Source organism: Danio rerio, chromosome 1 (genome assembly GCF_052040795.2).
Source record: "Danio rerio strain M-AB ecotype USA chromosome 1, GRCz13ab, whole genome shotgun sequence".
Classification (NCBI taxonomy): Eukaryota; Metazoa; Chordata; class Actinopteri; order Cypriniformes; family Danionidae; genus Danio; species Danio rerio.
Genome location: NC_141021.1, coordinates 15,476,229 through 15,503,746, shown reverse-complemented (window position 1 = coordinate 15,503,746; position 27,518 = coordinate 15,476,229). Strand labels below are relative to the sequence as shown.

The following is a 27,518-nucleotide window of genomic DNA, read 5'->3' as shown; positions in this document are numbered from 1 at the left end:
AAGGTCACGTTTTGTCTTTTACTCTTTATTTTAGGTGTATTACTTTAATATTTAAATTAAATTACTATGTACTTATCTGAAAAGATTTATATGTACACATGTATTTGTGTTCATGCTTGATTGTGTTTTTTGTTGCTCTTGACGTTAAATACAGCCAAGGCTAATAACAGGTTTAGTGGGACGTTTAAGAGTTGTTTAAGAGCTAGGGTTTGGGTAAACCATGTAATCAAAGTCATATTTACAGAAATTACAGGTATTTACATCTGTAGGTAGTATTAAACATAAGTACAATGTAAATTCATGTATCATCAAAATACTGTAAGTGTACGCTATGATTTATTTAATCATAAATGTCTGTACACATTAATGACAACTAATTTGAAGCAATTCTACATATTTACAACAAATAAAAAATAAATGCATTGCCTTATTCTACATATCAGAAGAACAAAAGCACATTTAAGGTGATACATAATTAACCCCCTCATTTCTTACAAGCACATCGACAGATTTGGTGTGTGCATGTGTTCAGCGAATATGCTAAGCAATTTTAAAACACCCACACACGCTCATCAAACACACACGGACAAACAACCGTGGAAAATGGTAGTTGTGTAACCTTGGAAGTGCTCAGGCTGTGCCTCCATCATGGCACAGATTCTGCTCTCCATGCCATATGCTCTATCTGTTCGGCATCAGGGCCTCGTGCCCATTTTTTCCCTCACTGTCTTCTCTTTTTTCCCTCTTCTTCAGGGGTGCGTTCTCTGTCGTGAGGCGATGCGTGAAGATATCATCCGGCCAAGAGTATGCGGCCAAAATCATCAACACAAAGAAGCTGTCCGCCAGGGGTAGGTGATTTTTATTTAGTGGGCTCCTGTCAGGTGCGGGGCAGGTTTGAATACAGGCAGTGGAGCATCTAGTGAAGCCGAACATGGCAACGTTCTGCTGCACATCCGGTTAAACCGGGATAGACTTTGCATCTGGGTCTCATCTGGAGCTCCGTGCGTGTGTTCTGACGTAACGTTTGCTTGTGTCTAAGTGGAGCTGTGAAGAAGCTGAAGGGATTATATGTTCGAGAATCACATACATCCACATATCAGTCTGAAAAACTGTGGATGAATGAGTCTGGATTAAGGGCTTTGAGTGCCTGTGTATGTCAAGCCATTATTTCATCAGTATAACTCGCTAGTGTCTGTTTTCATGCTACTAATACTTATTTGTTTTACATACCAGTGTATTTTGCATTTCCACAAGGGGATATACGTAATCTCTTTTTAAAATATATTAGTAATATTCATTGTAAACTGGGGCTGTACAATACTGGACAAATATGCGATATTGTTGTTGAGTATTGAGATAACGCAATGCAATCTCACAGCAATTCGCAACTTTTTGATTAAGTGGCTAATGTGTATAAATTTGTACGATCTTATTCATACAATTTAGTACAACTTGCTCATCACCCAATGACGGACGGGATTAGGGGTGGGGTTGGGTGCCACGCCTCTTTTTTAAAATCTTACAATTTCGTACGACTGAACTGTACAAATTCATAGGAATTAATCACTACACTGACAAAACGTAAAAGACTTACGTTTTCTCATGAGATCAGGCTTGATAACGATGTATCTTTATAAAATTTTACCAGAAAAATGCTATTATTTATTAGCTATGATTTTAAATCATTTATTTATTTAATGATATTGAAATAACCAAGTGAGCCATATTTTTTTAGATTTAATTAAGTCTAATTCGAATTGTCAAGGTGCAAACATTTAGTCTTTAAAACACTATAGACCCTATCATACACCCGCGACGTGTTGCTATTTTTAGACCAGCGCAACCTTAATTTTTCATTTTCCTTCACATTGTTTAAATAGCAAATTAATTTGCGCCACTTTGTGGACTCATGGGTGTTCCGGTCTAGGAAAGAGGTGTTGGTGCATTGCTAATTTGAGGTATTCTGGTATTGTACCTTTAAAATAATTTACAATAATTATTTGTACCTTTACAAATGAAGGTACCTTTAAAATTAAGGTACCTTTTTTACCTTTGTACCTTTAAAAATTTACAATAAGGAATGTCAAGTATTTTACCTTTAAAAAATACCAGTAACTAAATAATAATCACTAGTATTTTATCTTTAAAACTATTAACTAAGGAATAATCTCTTGTATTTTACCTTTCATAATCCCACTAAGAAACAGTCTCTAGCAATTTACCTTTAAAAATAACACTAAGGACTAATTTCCAGTATTTTACCATTTAAAAATACCATTAACTAAGGCAGGGGTTCCTAAACTTTTCAGGCTGCGACTCCCAAAATGACAATGCCAGTGAGTCGCGACCCCCAATATATAATATATAATATTGAGGTGGTTATAAATACAGAAACCTTGCATGCAATGGAGCACACACACCAATGGACCCAAGTCTATTCTTCTTTTAATTTTTTAATGTATGAGAGCTGTAAATGGGCAACAAAGTTTTACCAGGTGTTATGAAATCTGCTGCATCTGACACTTTTGCTGTGTCTTTAATATAATGTAATTACCCCAGGGGTTGCAATCCAATAGAAGTAGTAGCTATAAGCTACTATAGTAACTATATGGTATAAACGACTATTTTTTTCTCTTCAGTAGGTTATGGATAAAATATGGTAATTCTTATGGTTTAATAAAAATAAATTGATTTTTGGAAATCACCAGGCGACCCCCCTTCATTGTCCCGTGACCCCTCGGGGGGTCCCGACTCCCACTTTGAGAATCATTGAACTAAGGAATAATCTCTAGCAATTTACCTTTAAACAAACCAGTAAATCAATAATAATCTCTAGTATTTTATCTTTAAAAACATTAACTAAGGAATAATCTCTAGTATTTTACCTTTAAAAATACCACTAACTAAGGAATAATCTAGTATTGTGCCTATAAAAATATTAACTAAAGACTGATCTCTAGTAATCAACAGGTAATGAATGATCATTACCACTAGCATGAACCTAAACGAGCACATGTCACTCCGCTACTCATCCGTTTGCACTGGCTGCCAGTTGTTGCTCGCATCAAATTCAAAGCTCTGATGTTTGCTTACAAAGTGATATCTGGCTGTGCCCCATCTTATCTGCTCTCACTTCTGCAGATTTATAGGCCCTCCAGAAACTTGCGTTCTGTGAATGAACGTCGCCTAGTGGTTCCATCCCAAAGAAGGAAGAAATCACTTTCCCGAACTCTCACGCTCAATCTGCTCAGTTGGTGGAATGAACTCCCTAACTGCATCAGAACGGAAAAGCCACTTGCTGTCTTCAAAAAACGACTAAAAACTCAACTATTTAGTCTCCACTTTCCTTACTAATATGCAATTCCCTCTCTGACTCCTCCACTAACTACATTATATAAAAAAAATACTAATGTTTTGCTTCTTACACTTTCTTTACATACCTGAAACTTGCCTATAACACTTATTCATTGTTGCTCTTATAGTTGTGTAAATTGCTTCCTTGTCCTCATTTGTTAGTCGCTTTGGATAAAAGCGCCTGCTAAATGACTAAATGTAAATGACTTAACGGAAAGATAAATAAGTAAATATAAAGATATTATTACTATACATACTGTGTATAAAACCAAGGTAATAGATCATGGGTTCATATTTATATATATATGTATGTGTGTGTGCTTTCAAAGGCTTTGGCTGGTCTTATCCCCTGTTGGAATATGTGGGCATAGAGCGACCCAGTTCTTTCAGATCCGTCAGTGTAATTGTTGCTGTTGGCCTGTTTGCCTGCGGGCTCAGCCGCTATAGGGCAAAACAACCAATCGGCCTCCTTCCCACTTTCAGCACAGCCAATCATTTTGCACCTCACACAGCATCTCTCCTGCTCAGAGCCAATCCTACGGCCACCTTTTTCTCTGCAACTATTCTGTCTTTTGGCTTTAAAGTTTCCTTTCCCAAAGTGTGGATTTGGGAAGGGAAAATGAGATTATTTTCTGGATCATTAGGATTGAATTACACCCCTCCACCCCCTCCCTTTGTGCACAGTGGGATTGAAATGGACACCTAAATTCCGGGATCAGTATCAGTGCACTGGTGCATGCTGGGATAGCGTTTCCAAAAATACAGCATTGGGTGGTGTGGCAGTGTATGTTGTGTTAATACTCTCTCTGTCATACTGGTGGAGGACTGCAGTGCTCTGCTGCACTGGATGCTGTTTACTGTAGAGATGGTCTTAACCTCTTTCTGTGATAAGCCCAGGAACTGCAATACCATGAGCACACGCATGTATATAAATGCCACTGCACACAGACACTCACGTGCACACACACTGACACTAGCTGCTTCCTCGCTAGTGGGATCATGACCTCCAGTCCGAGATTAATGCAGAGCAAAGGGTGACATTTAAGGAGGCGAGGTGATTACTGACAGGCAAATATCCTGATGGTTTTCATTATAACTCTTGGAATTTCAATATATATATTTCATGGTGGTGCAGTTGGTAGTGCTGTCGCCTCAGCTGAGTCAGTTGGCGTTTCTGTGTGGAGTTTGCATGTTGTCCCCATGTTTGCGTAGGTTTTGTCCAGGTGCCCCCACAATCCAAAGACATGCGGTACACTACTGGTGAATTGGGTAGGCTAAATTGTCCGTAGTGTATGAGTGTGTATGGATGTTTTCCATTGATGGGTTGCAGCTGGAAGGGCATTTGCTGTATAAAACATATGCTGTATAAGTTGGTGGTTCATTACACTGTGGCGACCCTAGATTAATAAAGGGACTAAGCCGAAAAGAAAATGAATGAATGAATTTTAATATATATGTATTCCATTGAAAACTGCACTGTAAATAATTATTTGATATACTTTTTTTAAATATAATTTAATTTAATTCAATTCAAATTTATTTGTATAGCGTGTTTACAATAATTATTGTTTCAAAGCAGCTTTACAAAAGGTGCACTTTAGTTAAAGTTACAATCAAATATAATTTATTATAAACAGACATTTGTAACTTGTTGTCCTCGAAGATGGTTGGCACCATCTCATAACAGGTCTTGGATCCTATCAATGCCATTGAACAGTCTCTAGAAGCCTGGCATGGGCATCCCCAGGGCGAAATAAAGAACTAAGAAAATAATTAGCGTAGCTGCTGTTCATAATGTATTTAAACAAGAGATATTAAATGTCAATGTGAAAAATTGAGCACTCTTAATGAAATTAGGAGTTATATTACCAAACATAGAAGCAAACATTTAAAGCCTATAAGTCAGTGGTGGGCAAACTTTTTAGACCCGAGGGCCACATCAAGTTTTGCAAACCAAGTGAAGGGCCACATGTCAATTCCTTTAAAAAAAATAAAATTTATTTTTAGTGTCAGTATGCATCAGACGTAATATCAGACAGAAACATGTCACATTAATACAAAACAGATTTTTAAAATAGTTATTATTGAGTCAAATTTACAAGTCAAATTAATTTGCACTGCTGTTTATATTTACTTATCGTTCATCATAAAACATCAAAATAATCCCTTATAAACAATAATAATAATAACAATAATAATAGTAATAATAAAAATAAAATGAACACATTAAAACAGCATTTTAATAACTCCCTCGTGGGCTGGATGAAAGTGTTCAGCGGGCCGCATATGGCCTGTGGGCCGTAGTTTGCCCACCTCTGCTATAAGCATTTCTAACAAAATGTCTGGTGCATTAAGACAGAACCGCTGTGTCCAACAGGAGGTTGTCAAGCCTACTCACCTGCATGTAGCACACTCATGCATCATACTGTTATGTGTGCATTGTGTGTATGTATGCTTTACTAAAAAGATAGGTCTTTAATCTAGATTTGAACTGAGAGAGTGTGTCTGAGCCTCTGATATTATCGAAGGCTATTCCAGAGTTTAGGAGCCATAAATGAGAAGGCTCGACCTCCTTTAGTAAACTTTGCTATTCTGGGTGCTACCCTGAGTTTTGAGATCTTAAAGAGTGGGTTGGGTTGTAGCAAGACAGAAGGTTGATTAGATAAACTGGAGCTCGATTATTTAAAGCTTTATTGGTAAGAAGCAATGTTTTATAATCAACACCGAACTTGACAGGCAGCCAGTGTATGGAGGGGTGATAAGGTCATATTTTCTAGACCTGGTAAGAACTCTGGCAGCTGCATTTAGTATGAGCCATGAAAAATGTATAAATGATTTACATCTACTGAATTTACATTTTTGTTTTTAAAATATTTATTTTTGCATCTCAACATTAAACAACCACAGCCAAAAATTTGCACTTGTAATCTTTCATTAAAATAACCTCCCTCTTGTAATAGTGACGTCTCTACTTTTCTCTGATGACACGTTTACTAGTTTGAGAACGGAACAACCCGTCACTCACATGAGTTGTCCGATAGCAGATGACAATGAACTAACAATCTAGTCAATTCCCAACAGACAAGATAAAGTCAATACAAGGTTCTTCTTGTTTTAAGAATTCAGTTCAGTGGAGGGGAAATTGATATTTTTTACTAATGCAAATAAAGCAAAATCTCCAAACTGACCACAATTCTTGAAATAAAACTTTCAAAAGGAGTTTTTGCAATGACGCCATAGAAGAACTACTGTATATTTGGTTTCCCAAAGAATATTTTAGTCAAGAGCATTTTAGTAACAACGATTTTCTATAGTGCGAGAAACATTTGATCTAAAGAACTATTTTCCATTGTAAACTGGGGTTCTCTGCTGATTAAAGTTGTATAATCTTCTTTAAGGCTCTACCTTTTCCCAAAAATAACCTTTATTTTGTGCATAAATGAGTGAGAGTTTTATAATAAGAAATGAACTATTAAAAAAATAAATAAAGAACTATTTTGACTATAGTTCTCAAGAACTAACATATAGTAACATAAAGAACTATTTTGGCTGAATTGTTTTCCAGTGCTTATGGAACCAACATCCAACCTGATAACAATTTGGCTATTTTTTTGATTATTTTTATTTAATGGACACCTTTCTGTTAACCCAACAGCAAGCCCTGATGTTTGGCATGATTACAACTAAAAAGATCATCTTACTTAATTCAAAATCTCTAAAGGCTCCCTGTTACAAGAGATTGTTGAACGAGTTGCTCTATGTCATTTAATGGAACATCTACGTCTTGAAACTTTACAGAAAAAAGATGAAATCACATACGGGCCTATCTAAGACTCTTGGTAATTTAGCATTCTAAGCTATTTTAAAGTTTTATAAGTTTTTTTGTGAGGGTGGGGGGCTGGGGGTTATTGTCAATTATTCTGTACATTTTTTTTTATTATTTATATTGCACAGTTTTGTTTAATATCTTATAAATGTTTAAAAAAATCTTTAAAAAAACAAACAAATCTATTTGATTTTTTAGGAATATGTAGTTTGTTTGTAAACATTTCAAGAGGATCACAAGCTTATGATCGAACATAGCTGGTCATGCTGATGTTCCTTAGTCAGTATAAATACCCTAAGTTCCATTGTACAGCCATTTTCGTTTTGAAGAATCCCCCTTCCACCCCTACTCCTCCTCCTTTCTTAGATGCATAGTGGCCCAGTGGTTAGCAGTGTCGCCTTACAGCTGTTCATTAGCTACTACAGCAGGAGAGTTTTTGAGATCTACCTGAGCTCAAACTCTCCTCTCGTCCTGCAACAGGAGGGAGCCCTGGGCCTGAGGATCTTATGAGCTCAGGGCTCTCACCTGGGACAGCATGCCAAATGCCCTTTATAATCAATCATCAGCTAAGTGTGAACTCTTGAAATAAACTTTTAGCATCTAAATGAGCTTTTCTACTATATAGTAGGATTAAAATCAGTATGTGAGTCAAGTATTATGTCCTATTTCATATTCATCAGTGGTGAGGGACCTTGGTGTATAGAATGGAACTCGTTTCTTACTTTAACAAAAGTACACCATTTTACAGCACTTGAGATAAAACAGATGCGAATTTCAGCAGATAAAACTGCATTATCTTTTTATTTCCCCTGAAAAACAAAATGTGAAAAGTAAGAAACTAAAATTGAAAACTAAAATTGTGAAGTGGTGTCCATAGCGGAATACAAATTTACTTGTTCATTCATTCATTCATTCATTCATTCATTCATTCATTCATTCATTCATTCATGCATTCATCCATTCATTCATTTTCTTTTTGGCTTAGTCACTTTATTAATCTGGGGTTGCCACAGTGTAATGAACCACCAACTTATACAGCATATGTTTTATGCAGAGGATGCCCTTCCAGCTGCAAACCATCACTGGAAAACATCCATACACACTCAATAACACACATACACTATGGAGAATTAAGCTCACCCAATTCACCTGTACCACATGTCTTTGGATTGTGAAGGAATCACCCAGAGGAAACCCTCACAAACACAGGGAGAACATACAAACTCCACCCAAAATTGTCAACTGATACAGCTGAGGCTTGAACCGACTTTTCTTTCTCTGTACCCAATGTACCACCGTGACACCCAAAACACTTTTATAATTTGTCTGATTAACCTTACTTGTGTACTTAAACTTAATCATCTGAAAATATAACTTATAAAATCAGATAAAAACAAATAATTTTGTCAGTTTTTACTTTGTGAGAAGCTGCTTTTTTGAGATGTGTATTTTTGGTGATATTTTCACTTGTCTATTTTCACTGTTAAGTGGTGTTTCCTAACCTATTTCAGTATACCTATAAAGCACTCATCATAAACACCAAACCAGAAATGTGTTTGTTAGCAGCGAAAACATGTCTTCTCACAGCTCTAAATTTAGAGAGAATAAAGAAGCGATACAAATCTGACAATAAAACTAAAACAAATCCACTTCCATTATCCTCAGAATATTATGTTTTAAAATAAACAATTTAATATCATCATACACATTTTGTTTCTCAAGTAAATGCATCTTTGTGTTTAGATGTTGAGATCTGTTACTTATAAAGCTTTTTACAAAATGGCAGATACTGATTAATCAGATTTATTTAGCGTAAAAATAGAAAAAGAGAGGAGGATAAACAACAGAACTGAACTAAGATAACAGGCAAAAGAGAGGTCAACAGACAAGCCGAGTACAGATTGCATATTACGTAAGACAAATGCCATGCACAAGAACGGAGGCAACTAAATAGAGAAAAGAACAGCAAGAAGGAGGATGGTGTTGGAGTTGATGAAGGAAAGGGAGAGGATGCGAGAGCAGAAATGCAGTCTGACAAAACCACCAGATGGTCATTGTCCATGTTGATGGTGCTCATGTATGTGTTTGTGTTATACCAGATGAACGCTGAAAGAAAAAATCTGCTAGTTTGTTACGATTGAGTCTCTTGATGGTGGAGATTACTGAGGGGGGAAAACAGATCTTTCTGACTTTATCTGTCCTCATTTAGTACTCCTGAGTATTGAGGAGCTGTTTTTCACCTCATTTTATAATCATTGCTTGCATAAAACTGAGAGACACTGTTTTATGTGATATGAATTTTTGTCTTTATATTTATATATGTTCATTTTCATTAAAGTCGGCATGAAATGTAAGATAAGATTGTCCTTTTTTCCCATATTGTGATGAACATCCAATTGAAACGGTCCTAAAAGGAGGGAATAAAGTAGGGCGGTACATGATTTTGTCCTTTGGGAACTGATTGAATAGTTGGAAGATGGGTGTTGCTAGCAAAATTAAAGAAGATTGATAAATGGACCATAGATATGTTCACTAGATATCGCATACGGACCCTAAGCATGCATCAATAGTGCCGCCACATTTGTACAGTGCTCCCAGGACAAATGTCATTCAAGTGCACTATAGTCAAGTCTAAAGCCAATGTGAAGATGCTGAACTTTTGCATTGTGTAAGGGAATAGTAAAGAGCGAACAAACAAACAAAAAAAAACATAACTTACATTTTTGTATGTTACAAATTTTTGCACGAAGTGAAGTTTCATAAACTATTTTCGAGAGGAGCACGTGATATGATTGTGCACCGCTGGCCACTCATCCGTAATCAGTAATAATCCAATCAGTATGATCTTAGCTAAATATAAATGGATCACTTTCTCCTTATTGCTCAATCTTTGTTTTGGATGAATCCCCCCTTCCACCCCATCTCCTCTTTTTTCTCCCCTTCTAAAGGGGGAGCGATTGAGACCTACCTGATCTTGGTTCTCCTGATATGCTTCTAGACCGGGCGGGAGCCCTGGGCTCAAATATCTCCGAGCTCAGGGTTCTCTCCCGGGACAGCATGCCAAACCTGCTATAAATGCCAAGCATATCTAAGTGGGAACTCTTGAAACAGGTAACGTTATTGATGATAATACTATCTCTTATTGCACTGACCATAAGCCAAAGTAGCAGCAACTCGCACTAAATACTAGGCTTATGCTAGTTTTGCTGAATAGAATCAGTAGATAATGTAAATGAAATATGACAATAAGATGTTGCGGTGCCGGAAACTTGTATTATTGTCATTGAAGTAACTAAATTATGGAATATTTCAAATGTTATATTTTATTTATATCAGAAATGTGGATATGCACCAGTGTTGCCAAATTAGCAATTTTGTTGCTAGATTTAGCAGCTTTTCATACTACCCTTCATAACTTTTTTTTTTCAGCAAGCACCTAACAACAAATTTAGCAGTTTTAGACATTCATTCAGCTACTTTTAGTAATTTTTAAAAAGTGACTCAAAAGAGCAGTGTCTACAGGCTTCACTCAGTAGAGTACATTGCTAGCTCAGATTGTTTTTCACAACTGTTAATTTACTGCTATTTGTTAACATATAATTGTTGGTAATTTAGGTAGCAATACATTCCAATAGTGCTATAAGTGTTGTCACTTTCACAAATGTGTTAATTTCACAAGTTAAAAAGAGTAAGTACACAAGCTGTGATTGTTTAAAAGAATGGAACTGTTCGTATTGCTTTAACAATAAGTCAACTAGATTTTTAATACAAATCTAAATGGACATATTACAAATAATGTTTTTGCTGAGATGGCCAGTCAGTTTGAGAAAACATTAATTATTTTGTATACTACATAAAAATGTAGTTTTGATTATGCAATGACGTCATCACACAAAGTGATATGTTAACAAGAACCTATTTATTGTTCATCTGGATGTAATTTTTTTATATAATACACGGTGCCTCGAAGAGTAGAGACATGACGGGCTTACGCTTGTCAAATATTATGTGATAATGTCACTGGTATGCAAATTCGTGCGTGACGTAATCTGGCAACATTTAGCTGCTTTTCAGGCAGGCTTTAGCTACTTTTTATTGGAAATAGTTGGCAACACTGATGCGCACACTGAGAAATCGATGGTTCACGAGTCGTTCATAACAGACATTCATTCACAAGCGAATCGTTCCCTCAGTTAGAATTAGAAGTGAAAGCATGAGAGGGGGTGTGTTTTAGGATATGGATTAGATCAAATCTAACAGGAGGGAGGATAATACATTTCCATGCACACAAACACATGCTCTTTATCGGCAATGCCTGTGTGGTCACTTATCCATCATTCTAAAAAAATGATGTAAAATGATAATTTAAAAATGAAAAAAAATTGCATACTGACCACCAGGAAAACTCCCGATCATCGATATGTGTGTATATATCTCTGGCTCTGGATGGCCAGTCCTCCATTGCATTTGGCATTAATTTCAAAGCTTGTAATAAATGGCGGCATTCAAATAGACAAGAACAGAGTAGGCGACATCTAATGTAAATATCTATGTATTAGACAAAATCAGGGCAGAAACATGACACGCCCTGATAGCCCCTCCCTAAAGGCATTCCATGTGACCATTAATTAATTAATTAATTAATTCATTCATTCATTCATTCATTCATTCATTCATTTTCTTTTTAGGTTCTTTCCTTTATTAATCCGGGGTCGCCACAGCAGAATAAACTGCCAACTTATCCAGCACATGTTTTATGCAGCGGATGCCCTTCCAGCTGCAACCCATCACTGGGAAACATCCACACACACTCATTCACACACATACACTACGACAATTTAGCTTACCCAATTCACCTATACCGCATGTTTTTGGGCAGAACCGGAGCACCAAGAGGAAATTACGCGAACATGGGGAGAACATGCAAACTCCACACAGAAATGTGGAAACTGACCCAGCCGAGGCTCGAACCAGCAACCTTCTTGTCTGGGACGAATGTGCTACCCACTGCATCACTGCATTGCGTTCATGTGTCCAACAGTGAGGAAAATTTGTTTGAGTGGGGGAGGGAATGTAATGGTATTTGACAAAAGATTATGAGCGCAAATTAATTTTCACAACATGATGAAGTGCACAGATACATCGTTTGTAACAAGCACTAAGTAGATATATAAAAATAAGATAGGAACATTTCGATTTCATGCAGACTTTAATAAAAAAAATGGCTATTTAATTTTGGTCAAGTGCATTTCTTTATTGTTTTAGATAATTAGAACAACAAACAAAAAAATTAGATATGAGGTTTCTTAATCTAGAATAGTTTATCATATTTTTTATATATTCTATATTAATAAAATGTTTTAAGAGGTGGAACGGTGGCTCAGTGGTTAGCACTGTCACCTCATAGCAAGAAGGTCACTGGTTCCAGCTGGGTCAGTTGGCATTTCTGTGTGGAGTTTGCATGTTCTCCTCGAGTTCTTCTGGGTTTCCTCCGGGCGCTCCAGTTTTCCCAACAGTCCAAAGACATGCGCTATAGGTGAATTGAATAAACTAAAAAGTGTGAAAAATATGCTGGAATAGTTGGTGGTTCATTCCGCTGTGGCGACCCCTGAAAAATAAGACACTAAGCCGAAGGAAAATTAATGATTGAATGAATATGTTTTGAATGAAGAAAGTACAATTTAACAAAAGAAGAATGTTTTGAGTTGAAAAAAAAATATGCAACATCCTTACTGTTCTCCAATAAATTACAATGGGAGGCTCTGGAGTCAAAAAGGTTGTTAGTCACTTGGTATCTTTATTGACATTTAAAAAAGATAAATGGACCACTGCTTAATGTAATTATTCTTGGTTTTCATACCGATTTGTTATTAATAGAATTAAGAGTGCACGAGTATTTTAATATCAGTTCTTTTGCAGGGTCTTACTTTGGCAGCTCTAATTTTGTGGAATAAAAAAAATATTGTCTCAAGTATTGATTTCCACACCATCTATATATATATATATATAAAAATCACACATGATTATCTAACTCTCTTTGCGGCAAGCATTTTTAGAGCAGAGCATTTCACATTTCAGAGGTGTTTTATTCCATTCAGCTTGGCAGAGCAATCTGTTCAGTCGACCGCATATGCCATATTTAGTGTATTTTTCACTCATAATGGATTCATACCTTCACAAAAAGATGGTCAATTGAACAATCTGGCAGGAATATAGAAATATCTCTGAATATAATTTAACTGACAAGCGGATTTAACTGAGAATTCAGGTGAGCTTTTTCAGAGCTGCTTTTCAAGATCGAATGTTCACTACCTCTGAATCTCCTTGACCTGCGTTGAGTCATTCACTCATGGTGAGAGAGAGAGAGAGAGAGAGAGAGACTACAATCACATGAGAGGCTGTGGTGCTGCAAAGCTAAAAATAGACTCACTGGTTTCTCAGACAGCACCTCCTCATACGTGCCTATACAGTACGCACACACATAGAAGTATACAATTGGCCTTCATAGTCAAGAAGCAAGTAAATGAATCAAACGCGGAATCTATACAAATTCTGATGCAGTAAAGGATTGTAAGAAAGTGGAACGCCACACTTGTGCCCTAGTTTAACCCTCGCACACACAAATACAATTATAGAACCTTCTTAGTACATACAGTTGCAGGATGTTTATGCTATACTTTGCTGTTGTTTTTGCAGCATCTGAAAAAATATTGTCTGTATTATGCCTGCAAAGACAACATTTTTTATCTTAAACAAGACAGCATTTTTATAGATAGTGTACTGTATTTGTTCATGTGCAAAACTAGCAGGTCAGTGCTCAGATGGCGTAAAAAAGCCAACATAGGCTCATTCTGAAAACGTAGCCCTACTGTACAGTATATACATTTCTGGAGATCACAAATTATGTAGCCAGAAGTACGTATGGCTGCATTTTGTCTTTGAAATGAACGCTACGGGGTGGTATGACACCATTCCAGCTTATCTCTGTATGGACGGCTTTCCCGCTGTTACCAGTTTGTCCAGTTAGTTCACCATATACATCGGCGGACTTGAGATGCAGAGAGAAGTTGGTCACAATGACGGAGTTCAAGTCCAATGAAAAACGGTTCCAGAAAGCAGGTTAAACAAAAACAGAAGCCTAAAAATTAAATAAACAAGTAAATAACAGTGTGAGTTTGTGGTAAAATCTGAAAATGTGGTAAAAATTAGGCAGGGGGTTTTCTTTTTCTAGATTGCTTTCTAAAATTGTTGGTTGGGTTTAGGGAAGAGGGAGGGCAATGGTCGTTCGGTGCCTTTGAAAACATTATTGGTTGGGTTTAGGGAAGTGGGTGTTTGCTGGTTGTTTGGTGCCTTTGAAAACTCTATTGGTTGGGTTTAGGGAAAGGGGGTGGGCGCTGGTCAGTCGGTGCCTGTGAAACCTTTATTGGTTGGTTTTAGGGAAGTGGGTGGGCACTGGTCAATCGATGCTTTTGAAAACACTTCTGGTTGGGTTTAGGGAAGGAAGAGGGTGGGTCAGTCGAACGGTCAGTCAGTCAGTCATTCAGTCAGTCAGTCAGTCATTCAGTCAGTCAATCTACATCGGCCTCTGGTGGATTTACGTGTAATAATAACTTGGTTGACCTAAAAAAAAGAACAAAGGAATGATTAATAAATGCTGTCCCAAGTCGGCAAAGACCCAAATCATGGGTTTAAGGGTTAAACTCCGCATGAAATCAAACTGGATTTTTCTTTTTGATGTTGCTGAATTTACCATAAATGATTCATCCACTTATAGTACTATTTCCTTCTCCTTCCCTTGACATCACTTCTCCGATGATGTGTTCACTGGGGATTGAACGATCCAATCAGTTCACAATGAACGAAATCAAGTCCTGTCCTACATAATTTTTTTAGTCAAGAAGCAGCTTCTCTCAGATATACAGTACGTCACAATAGAAAAGAAAGAATGGTTGCAAGGTTTACTCCATGCCAACATAAATGGTAGTCGAGAAGTAAGTAACCTTTGCTCTTTGTTCAAGCTACTTGTTTAAAATGAGCTATAAAAACACAGTTCTTGAGTTTCTTTTGGTACAACTAAATTTTTTTTTTTTTTTTTTAAATGCTAATACATTAACTTAATTCCTTCATGTTGTCTCAGCATTAATTGATTGTGTGAAACCCAGCTTTTTTACAGTGAAGGCAGTTTTCAGATGCAGGTGAAAATCTTCTGATTATATAAACGTCTGGTGTTTGTGAGGCATCATTCAGCATCCAAACTCTGAAGCAACTGCATTGTTGCCCTCATCACACCTGCAAAGACAGCATTTTTCAGTTTTTTGAATACACCCCATTTCTCTGTTCGGGCTATGTGCAAAACTAGTAGGTCAGTGCTCAGACTGTGTGGTGTAGCACACAGAGAACTCAATGCCCACTTTAATAAACTAGGCCATGGAATTCTGAGGAGAGATAGCTAGGGCACTTTTAATTAGAGACACATTCTCTCAGTTCCCCGTCTCCCTTTTTTGCTCTTTGACCAGTAGTTCAGATTTTCTCGTGTCTGAGGGCTTCAACTCTCTGGAGTCTGTGGTCTCGTTGGAGCCAAAGGGTCACTTGCCTGAGAGACACGGAGGTCTCTTGCTGTCCGCTGTCCCTGAGAGCCAGAGGAGCAAAACCTCTTCGCGGTTTGCAGAATAGCCTGCGCAACGTTTCATGCCGTGCCATGTTTCTATCTATCAAGAACTGAATGTTCTTTTCCAAGCTCTCCTCTGAGTGGTTGAAGTTGTACATCATCACTGTGTGTCCTCAATTGTGAGTATGCGATATTCTGACAGGTCAAACAGTTTGGATTGAAGGCTTCTCTTAGCAGCAGTGAAGGACTTATAAATCAGCTGTGTCAATAAATCAGCCATTTTGAGTTTATTGGCCCCGCTTGGCCAATTAACAGAAGTAATAGCTCTCCCTGATGTCCGCTTAATGCCTCTTCTAGTGTCGGTTTTAGAATCGACCAACATAGTCAATGAATAATGGATGACTTCTGTTTATATTTTAGTGTTTATAGGAGCAACTCACAGTACTATAAAATAAACTATATATATTCTCTAAAAGAGGCGTCACGGTGGCGCAGTGGATAGCACAATCACCTCATAACAAGAAGGTTGCTGGTTTAAGCCTCGGCTGGGTCAGTTGGCATTTCTGTGTGGAGTTTGCATGTTCTCCCCGCCCATGTTCGTTTGGGTTTCCTCTGAGTGCTCCAGTTTCCCCCATAGTCCAAAGATGTGCGGTATACAAGAGGGTGAATTGCGTAAGCTAAATTGGCTGTAGTGTGAATGCAAGTGTGTATGGGGGTTTTACAGTGTTGAGTTGTGGCTGGAAGGGCATATTTTGTGGTTCACAAGTGTTTTCCATTTATTTATGGTTGTGATTTGCATTATGGAACCTTTATCTCAGCTCTGTCGACTTTTGACGTTGAAAATTCAACTCTAAAGTAAAAAAAAAAACTTTTATTGACATTTTATTGGTTTGAAATAATAGAGAACTTTGTAAAGTAACAAAAAATGTACTGGCAGTTTACTAACAAGGTTTTTTATAGCGTAAAAAAAATATACAATGCCTTACCAGTGTTGTGTTGCAGCTAGAAGGGCATCTGCTGCGTAAAAATTGCTGGATAAGTTGGCGATTCATTCCACTGTGGTGAGCCCTGACTAATAAAGAGACCATGCCGAAAAGAAAATGAATGAACGAACGAACGAATGAATGAATGAATATACAACACCAACCCAGACACTATATCATTTTAAACTATATGTTTTTTTAAAAAAAGTAACTTTTTTGAAATTTTTGGGAAGTTTTTGGGAAAATATTAATTTGATCATTCATTTTCTTTTCAGCTTAGTCCCTTTTGTAGCTCCCTGGTTCAATAAAGGATTGAATCATTTCACTGGTGTTTTTTCATGATTTATTTTGAGTGCAACATTCTTTCCAATGTCACCGAACACCGTAAGAGCTTTGTATACAAAAGAAAATTAAACCAAATGTAAGCAAACATGAAAGCTGTATACAAACAAACAGACATGACTTAAATTCAATATGAAAACTCAATACAAGCAAGCATATCAAACATGAAGTGTCAGTACCTTGTTCTCCAATCAAACCAGAAGCTAAACCTTCAGGCCGTAGCAGACCGTACAGCTGGGGTGCCTTGATCATGTGCGATCTCACCATGTATCCGTTTATTTCTGTAATAGTAATCAATTCAAAATAAAAGACTTCCGCTTTTAATAACAACATATACTATATGTAACATATATAACATATAACAAAGAATAGAGAGAGAAAAAAATTATATAAAATAATATAAATATATTGTAGAAAAATAGACACAATAACATAAACACCATGTCAAAGTTATCAACGCCTTTATTAATCTGGGGTCACCACCAACTTATCCAGCATATGTTTTACACAGTGGATGCCCTTTCATCTGCAACCCATCAATGGGAAACACCCATACACTCTCATTCACACACATACACTATGGACAATTTAGCTTTCTCAATTCACCTATACCACATGTCTTTGGACTTGTGGGGAAAACCGGAGGAAACCCATATGATTGCGGGGATCGTGCTACTCACCGTGCCACCGCATCGCCTGTTGGGAAAATAATGCAATTTAAAATCATAAATAATAATCATTTAAAAAATCATTAATCACAAAATATGTAAAGCTGCTCATTTACGGATATTTTTGTCTTCATGTATTCATCCCAAGCCGTCACGATACGGGGATCACAGTTTGGTTCATGCACTCCCACAATGAATACAGTCAGTCCAGGGCCCCATTTCAGAAAGAAATTTAAGTGAAAACTTAAAGTATGTTAACCCTGAAATGAGAGAAACTCTGGGTTTTCTGTTTCAAAATGGCAGGTTTGTCAAACTTGAGAAAGCAGGGTAAGTCAAACCTGTTTCTGAAAGAGAGATTACTTTTACTCAGAGTCATTTACCGTTGTAACTTACTCTGTGACCTAACCTGGTCAGGAGCAGGTTTTATCCTCTAAACTATGAGTTTCTGTTGGTCTCCTCCCTTTTTTTTCACCTTAGCCTTAGTCATTCATTGCCTACATTTCAGTCACACTAAGAACAAAGTTACGAGAATGGCTTGTTTTTTTTAGGGGATATTACAATTAGATTCAATACTATAGTTCTAAGTTTTAGCTTTGATATTACTGCGAAAAATAAATAATTAGCTTAAATTCCCTTCAGCAGGGACATGTACTGTAGCTAGATTAATGGGATTATTACTCGTTCTAAAACTATTTATAGTATTGCTTACATTTTAAATGTCATGTGAATCTTTATCACTCGATCAATAAAAATGCAGACACACAAGTGCACTTTTAAATCTTTTAAAAACTCAATTTTAGACTTTTTATCTTAAACTAATCAACATATGTAAAGTGGGAACCTTCAATTAAACATTAAACATTAAATTAAACATTGAGTTAAGGTTATGCATTCTTGTTTTGTCAAATGTGTTGTAGAAACTATGCAGTAGCCTATTTTATGTAATTTATTGCGGTTACATCTGAAATAACTTCATAATTACAGCCAATTCCCCACTTTTTCAAGTGAAAAAGCCATAGTGTATGAGTGTATGGTTTGGCCGTAATGTATAAGTGTGAGTGTGAGAGTGTATGGGTGTTTCCCAGTGCTGGGTTGCTGCTGGAACGGTATCCGCAGTGTAAAAAATATGCTGGATAAGTTGGTGGTTCATTCCGCTGTGGCGACCCCAGATTAATAAAGGGGCAAAAAGAAAATGAATGAATGAATGAATGTTTGATCTCATTCGTACATTTTAGTAGGATTTGCTTATGGGTTGCTTATGGGTTAGGGTTAGGAGTGGGGTTTGTGAAATGTATCCAAAAAAAATTTGTGTATTTAGACAAGACTATTTTAAACATGCAAATTTGCCAGAAAATATCATGGTTATTTAAATAAGAAAATAAACTAGACACCCCCTCTGACAGTTATGTAGTGAGTGTCCAACACTTCATTTAATTGCATCATTTGCAATACTGCTAAAAGCATCATGAAACACAGACTGTACTAATTCTTGTACTTTCCTTAAGCATGCATAACTAGACCTTCAAACTGACGACAGAAGGTCTGGATTCATCACAGTTTTCATTGGCCAAAGACCACCCTAGAGACCATCTGACCCACATGTAAAGCAACCAATCACAGTGTGTTATGGTCAGTATTATGTTTAGGGGAGTGAAAGCATTAAGCAGATCTAGCTGCAATTAAGTGCAGTGTACAATATACACCAAACGTCTTAGGAAAAATATTCGGGGGTGAGCAGTGCTGGCCTGTAGGGTAGAGGGGCCCTAGGCGAGATAAAAAAAAATTTAGCCCACTGGAGTAAAAACTGTAAGAAGCACAAAAATAAAATGTTAATATTTATGTGTGTACATCTGTAACATATTTAACCTATAACACATATGTAAAAAAATATTTAAACAAATATGTTTGCAAGCCAGAAAACACTCATTTGAAAAATAATGTATATAAGTGTGACATTTACAAATAAAACTTGAAGCAACTGCATTTTTTTGTAAATGAATAACATACAAAAATATGCATAAATAAATACAAATGCAGGAGACATTTTAGCTTTTTTTTTACACAGAGATTTACACAAACAAAACTTTGCATTAGATGTTAGACAGGTGGGTAAAATCCGATGTTGACCAGATGAGGGGGAAACCTGTGTTTCTTCAGCAGGGTGAATTAGTGGGATAGAAAATTAATTGATTATTTAATGAAACATGCTGAATGTGGCCTATTTTTGTTGTATTCCTGTGATTATGAGCATCTATGCATTTATTAAAACAACTAATACTGCAGTACTAAATAATGTAATTGCGTAGAAGAACATACCTTTACTTTGAGCTTGCTTTTCTTCCTCTGCTTTTCTTTTCTTCCTTTTTCGGCTCCGGAAAGATGCTGTTTGCTTTGAACGCCATTTTATTCCGATTAAAAATAGCAACAACGCTTGTGACACTTTATTACTTTAAGACACTTTTTCTGCCTTTATATCCAACATGAGCAATTTGAACTGATATGGAATCTGTGTAATACGTCATTCTAGTTCACCCAATAGGCGATCGCGGGTGGTGTTATGCAAAATAGAGTGATGCTGCTGGGCATGTTTCTAATATTTTCTGCTTTTATTCATATTGTTGTTATTGTTTTCAGCTAATTGTCATGTATGAATTATACAGAGCTATTCTTTTATTGAAATGTAGAGGTTATTTTTTTCTCACCGTCGTTGTGAATTGTATCTTTTTTAATGGGGTTTGTGTATTGCGTATTGTTAATGAATTAAATGTACCCGCTTGTCCTCACGCTTATGTTCACAGTGAATATTCAAGAGCAGTGGTGATGGGGCCCCCGCCTATATTACCTATTGGACAAGCCAGCACTGGGGGTGACATACTGTATGTTTGAGAAATCCAGTGTCTAGTTGATTCTGAAAAGTACTCATTGTAATGGTTGTTTAGACATGCCAGTAGCAGCCTATTGAAAGGGCTTGCTCTTTACTCTCAAAAAGTGGAGCTTTTTGCAGTGATTCTCCTCAATTTCTATTAAATTATGAGGTTCAAATACTGCATTTTACTGACATTTTAAGCTCTAATCTTTGCTGCATTAGCTTGTCGGATGGTGATCATAGCCACACTTTTTGATGCAACAAAAATATTTGTTACAATTTTGTTAAAGTGCTTAGCTTACCATACTTTTACCACAATGTGTTTATTTACAAATCTGCGTCTAAACAGATAAAAACATTCAAAACTGTAGCCTGCAGGTAAATAGCAAACTGACCAGCTCATTTCCTCAGTCACAATTTGTAAATTTGAGTAATTAAAAAAATATTTTCTCTTATTGCCCTATTCTATCAGTTACTTTCACAATTTATGATAGCACACTTTCAAAAATGGGACAAGTGAGCTCATATAGGGGCTAAACTCTGCACTTTGTCAGTGGGAGGGTGGGTTTTTCTAACTACCCGAAACCTCCCGGGCTATGGGCCTGTTAGGGGGTTTGGCAAGTTGGCAACATGAAGTGTTTGTTTCTGGGCAAAGTGTTAAAAATCACAACAGACGTTTAATAAAAATACTATAGAATTGAACCAATGAGAAGTCAACTTCAAAACTATGGAGTGCTTCACGTTGTTTTGTAACATAATGGGTCAACAAAATGACTAAGACTTCTTCGTAAGAATGTTTGATGTACAAATTACAAATTAAGAACAAAACAGGGGTTTCTGTGTGCATCCTGGTTTGGGAAGGTTTTGGTCTTATGTGATGGTGTCTTTTCAAATGACACAATCATTGAAACTTTGAATTGTTTTATTTTATTTTATATATTTTATTTATTTTGTTTGATTTTATTTAGTTTTATTTAGTTTATTTATTTATTTTATCTATTTTTTATTGTGTTTTATATATTATATTTTAGTTTATCTATTTTATTTTATTTAGTTGTATCTATTTTTTAAATTTAATAATTTTTATTTTTTTCGTTTTATTTTATTTTATTTTATTTTGTTTTATTTTATCAATTTTATTTTTTTATTTTATAAAAAAATAATTTCATTTGAATTTACTATTTTGGTCACACTTTACAATAAGGTTCATTAGTTAATGTTAATTAATGCATTTACTAAGATGAACAAACAATGATCAATACATTTACTACTGTATTTGTTCATGTTAGTTAACGTTAGTTAATGAAAATACAGTAGTTCATTGTTAGTTCATGTTAACTCAAGGTGCATTAACTAATGTTTACAAGCATGGACTTGGATGTCAATAATGCATTAGTAAATGTTCAATTATGATTAATAAAGCAGTACACGTGTTGTTCATGATTAGTTCATGTTAGTAAATGCATTAACTAATGAACCTTATTGTAAAGTGTTACCACTATTTTTTAGTAATTTTTTAAAACTTTTTAATTTTTTTAATTACAATTATTTATTTACTTTTTTTATTTAACTTAATTATTTATTACAATCTTTAAAGTGATTTTTAATGATTACCTAAAATAAATCACTAATTCATTATTTTACCAACTTTTGCATTTTTAAACAAAAAACTAAGATATTTTATATACTTAGATTTGAACATTGTACTATGTGCAAATATATTTGTTTTCAAGTCATCCGAATCAGCATTGGCACTGAGAAAATTTGAAAACACTGTCGGCGAGTTTACATAAAATCTTAAGTGTGCAGTGTCCTTTGTGAGACTTGGGAGTGGGAGTTTTAGCTGCAGGGTTAATGATAGAGTAAGTCTGTGAGTAATCAAGTTCAAGTTGACTTCCCAGTTGCTAGGAGCAGTAACTACCGTGATTTGCAAATGCGTTTGATTTGTCAGACTATATGCATCGTGTAATACAATTCAATACAGTTTGCAAATGTTTTAGAATTTACATATACAGCCCTTCCAACGGTTTTCCTTTCTTTCAACATGTGCTGCATGTAAATTGAGCTGTATCTGGATGATAAAAAAAGTCACTGCATGTGATGAGTTGCTCTTGTCTGCTCTGAATATAAGCAGCTGGTTCCAGATCAGAAGATTGTGACCCTTGTTATTTATTTATTTATTTATCACACATGATTGCTATACTCAAGGCAAAGGGTTTGGTCATTCATTCCAGAGGTTTATTGCTTCCCTCTCTCTCCCTCTCTCCCCGATGATCTCAAATCTCTCATTAATCTCCTGGAAAAGCAGCACAAAACATGAAGGAATACTCTTTATCTCTCTCTCACACACACATACTGCTGCAGTGCGGAAGGCTTCAGATAGCAAGTAAAAAAGAGAACAGCAGAAAAAAAGTGGGTAGGAGGCGGGACTGTCAAATGTAGGCCTTTCCCTGTTACTGACCAAAGTGCATTTTACACATACTGTAGATATAGTGCACACACCGCTCTACTACTGTCAAGCCTGATTAAAAAAACTATATAGTCCAGCAAATAGTACTTCATGGATTGTCTGCTGTATATATAAATGTCAATTCTGCTGTCATTTCACAAAATAGTCAGCGCATGGTTTTTGGTTTAGATTAATTAGTTTTTGTCTCAAATAGATGCTGCAATTAATAGTCCTTTTTATATAGAGAAAAAACATGGCGTGTTAGCAGTGCATGTAAATGTCTGACTCATTTTTGTGGCATTTGATGATTAACAGCACGCCACCATAACATGTTTGACATTTTGCGAATATATTAGAGGTGTAACTGTACATGTATTCGTATTGAAAATATAGTTTGGACATATGGGATTTCATTTAAAACTTTAAGTTGGACAGATTTTGCTTTTAACACCTTAACTGTCACCCCTACCTTTTGAACATGGACATAAATATGTAATGTCCAACTTAAATGGTTGCTAATATTCAATGCTGAGTTCATAGATTTAGGATTGGTCTCATTTAAAAGAACTAGTCACTTGTAGGATTGCAGCTGAAGTAAAAAAAAAAAAGTTCAAAATGTTAAATAAAATAAAAGTTTTGTCCCTATGAGTTTAACCTCTTAATAGATAAGAAAACGACAAATGTATATTTTATTATATTATAAAAAATGAGTATTTTTACAAAACCTGTTTTAGCCCAAATTTGACTTAATATCTAAGTGAAATATCTGAATAAATAATATTCCAAGTTTGAAGTTAGACCTCAAAAACGGGCTTTCAGTAACATTTTGTTTGGCTGCAGTACCAGACATGACCACCGGTTAACATTTACTTTCCATTAGTGGCCATATGAGAGCGCCACCTATTCTTTGTTTTTTGAGGAATATGAATGATAATTTTGAGAATTTTTTTTAAACTAGATATCAAATTTTAAAGTAGTCTGCGCAGTTTAATTTGCAATTTGATTTGAAGCCTCTAAAAACGTCTTTGAACCTCTCTATGATGTGAAGGATCACTGCATGGACACCACATCATTCTTACCCTTTGAAACTAGTTGAACATCTCATGAACATCCCACATCCCATCTAATCACTCAATTGGAGACTCAAACCGAGAGAATGGCCTGAAAAAGAGAAAAAAATCCAGTGAGCAGCAGTTCTGTGGCCGCAAATGCCTTGTTGAAGCCAGAGGTCTGAGGAGAATGGCCAGACTGGTTTTAACTGATAGAAAGGCAACAGTAACTCAAATTACCACTCGTTACAACCGAGGTATACAGAAGAGCATCTCTGAATGCACAGCATGTCAAACCTTGTGGCGGATGGGCTACAGCAGCACAAGACCACACCGGGTGCCACTCCTGTCAGCTAAGAACAGGAAACTGAGGCTACAATTCGCACAGGCCCACCAAAATTGAACAATAGAAGATTGAAAAAATGTTGCCTGGTTGAGTCTCAATTTCTGATGCGACATTCAGATGGTAGGGTCAGATTTTGCATTAACAACATGAAAGCATGGATCCCATCCTGCCTTGTATCAACGGTTCAGGCTGCTGGTGTAATGATTTGGGGGGTATTTTTTGGCACACATTAGGCCCATTGGTGTCACACCTGCTGCAGTGCCCTCTGGTGGTTTTCAAGGGCACCAGTTTTTGTTTTGGTTTTTGTGTTTTGTATCCTAGTCATGTGATCACTCCTTGTTTCCAGCTGTCCCTCATTGTCTAATTAGTTCTGTCTTTATAAGCCCTGTTATGTTGTGTTTAGTTTGCCTTTGGATTTTCAATGTTCTGTTTAGGTTTGTCGTGCTTTAATCGTGATCTGGTTCATCGTGTTTGGTTTGTTTGGTTCTTCACTTTGTTTAGTATCATTACAATGTTTTTGGATACCTGTTCAGTTTGTGTTTGATTCACTTTTGTGCTTCAATTTTGCACTTCATGTTTTCGGCGATTTTTTTTGGGATCTTTATTGTTTGGCAATAAATGTGTTTTGCTGCACTTGGATCTTTCCCTTGTTTTTGTGATACCCAGTCGTGACACATTGGTACCAATTGAGCATCGTGTCAACAGCACAGCATACTTGAGTATTGTTGTTGACTATGTCAATCTCTTTATGACCACAGTGTGCCCATCTTCTGATGGCTACTCCCAGCAGGATAACGCACCATGTCATAAAGCACAAATCACAAAATACTGATTTCTTAAACATGAAAATGAGTTCACTGTATTCAAGTGGCCTCCATAGTCACCAGATCTCAATCCAAAAGAGCACCTTTGGGATGTGGTGGGATGGGAGATTCACATCATGGATGTGCAGCGGACAAATTTGCAGCAACTGCGTGATGCTATTTTGTCAAAATGCACCAAAATCACTGAGGAATATTTCCAGTTCCTTGTTGAATCTATGCCATGAAGGATTAAGGCAGGTCTAAAGGCAAAATAGGGTACAACCAGGTACTAGTAAGGTGTACCTAATAAAGTGGCCGGTGAGTGCACATTTAGGCATGATCATGCTGTATAAAAACGATACAGATATAAATGTGTGTGTGTGTGAATGTGTTTGCATTTCTCTATTTGTTCGATATAGAACATGAATGCAGCTATCCATAATTCTGGTCTGCCGCATTAATTGTTTCATAGCTGTTGTCCAATAATGCAAGTGTTATTTATGACGGTGGTTGTTCTTGGTGCGCAGCCAGATTAATAGCACTGATGTTGTTCAGTGTATGAATAAGCCATCTGCTCTGTTGAAGATCTGAGCTCGTCTTGGGAATGGCATACTTATCTGCGCATACTTCTTGTGCTGCAACATATTTTTTTTTTAGTTTAAACTTGTAATGTGAGAAATATGCATCCGGTAATTTTGTATCGTCGTGCTAAAATGGCACTGTGATTATGCTGAACTGTCGATTAACATGTAGCCGCGTATTTATGAGCTGCTAAAGTTTTGTATCAAAGTTTTGTGCTGTGATTTGCTGGGGTTCTGTGGGATCCAGAGGGTTCCTGTATTTGCATGCAGGGCTGGTTCCACTGCAGAGAGGAAGAGAGGCCTTTGCTTTCTGATTGGTGGAGGAGTTGCTAGACAACAGATGTCTGGCCGGTTGGTAGGTGGGCTACCTGTGGAGCTGGAGGTGGGGGGAGTTGATTTGTGACAAAGAGAAGAAAGATGAACAGATAAACCTGCTGAAACTGAGAATAAACCACCAAAACTGTGATGAACCGCAATACGCAGATTTGTAATAGAGGGAAAACAGGACAGGAAATTCTGCTATTTTATCCCCCTCGCCTCCTTCAAAACCTAATTTATTCCCTCCATCTGAACGAAAATGTGAGAAGGAACTAAATGTGGCCTAAAGCTGCATGAGCACACACGAGCTATTCATTTGTGGTCGCAATTCAAATTCAAATGAATCACATTTTCATATGATTCACCCGGCTTCATTTCACTATGAATCAGCTGTGACTATGGAGACATGCAGATTGCATACTTGCTGGCTTTTCATGCTATTTTTGCAGGATTTATAATGTGCACAGAGCATGCACCAAATAGCACATCTGCCTAAATGTGCAGTTTGCCTGTTTTATCCTGTTTTCAAACATGTCCTTGTTAGTATATTTGTCAAACTTACTGTATTATATGTGTAAGTACAGATTAATATTAAACCGTTTGCTTACTGTAAGGATGAGATTAGGTTAGGGTTAGGGATAGTTGCATCAAGTATGCATCGTTTACTGTTGTAACTGTTGTAAACACATAGATTGAATAACAGGGACACTTTAACACAAACAAAAGCATCATTTTCATTCATTCATTTTTCTTCGGATTAGTCCCTTTATTTATCACAGCAGGATGAAACGGCAACGTATCCAGCATATGCAGTGAATGGACAGTTCTAACCACTGCGCCACCGTGCCGCATCCAGCTTGATTTTATTTTGAAATGCTAAATATTTTTATTGGATGATATTTCATCAGTAATTTAGGGTGTCAAAGTAAGAAGGTTGCTGGTTCAAGGCTCAGATGGATCAGTTGGCATTTCTGTGTGGGGTTTGCATTTTCTCCCTGTGTTCACGTGGGTTTTCTCCGGGTGCTCCAGTTTCCCCTACGAGTCCAAAGACTTGCGCTATAGGTGAATTGGGTAAGCTTAATTGTCCATAGTGTATGCGTGAGTTCACCCAAAACTAAAAAGATGTTTTTATTTTATTTTGTTCTGTTGAACACAAATTAAGATATTTTTAAGATAGTTAAAAACCTGTAACTATTGACTTTCATAGTAGGAAAAGCAAATAATACGGAAGTCAATGGTTACAGGAGTGCAGCTTTCTTCAAAATATCCTTTTTTGTGTTCAACAGAGCAAAATAAATATTAATAGGACAGAATTATTAGCCCCT

General features: G+C 36.5%; 1 protein-coding gene and 1 long non-coding RNA gene across 29 annotated transcripts in view; one reads left to right on the top strand and one right to left on the bottom strand.

Moving 5' to 3' along the window:
- The window catches only part of camk2d2 (calcium/calmodulin-dependent protein kinase (CaM kinase) II delta 2), a 75,530-nt gene that overhangs the window by 3,052 nt on the left and 44,960 nt on the right, over window positions 1-27,518 (top strand). For all 28 annotated transcript variants that reach the window (XR_015475704.1, XR_015475707.1, XR_015475701.1 and 25 more), the window contains 1 exon segment: window positions 754-848. Coding sequence is in view for 21 of the 28 variants with exons in the window: in XM_087235540.1 (XP_087091666.1) it covers window positions 754-848 (95 nt within the window). In the remaining 7 variants the exon portion in view is untranslated.
- Window positions 3-12,888, bottom strand: LOC147846718 (uncharacterized). The gene is made up of 3 exons (XR_015476411.1): window positions 12,787-12,888; window positions 8,280-11,715; window positions 3-4,608 (listed from the first exon to the last, which is right to left on the bottom strand). It is a non-coding gene; the product is annotated as an uncharacterized LOC147846718 (long non-coding RNA).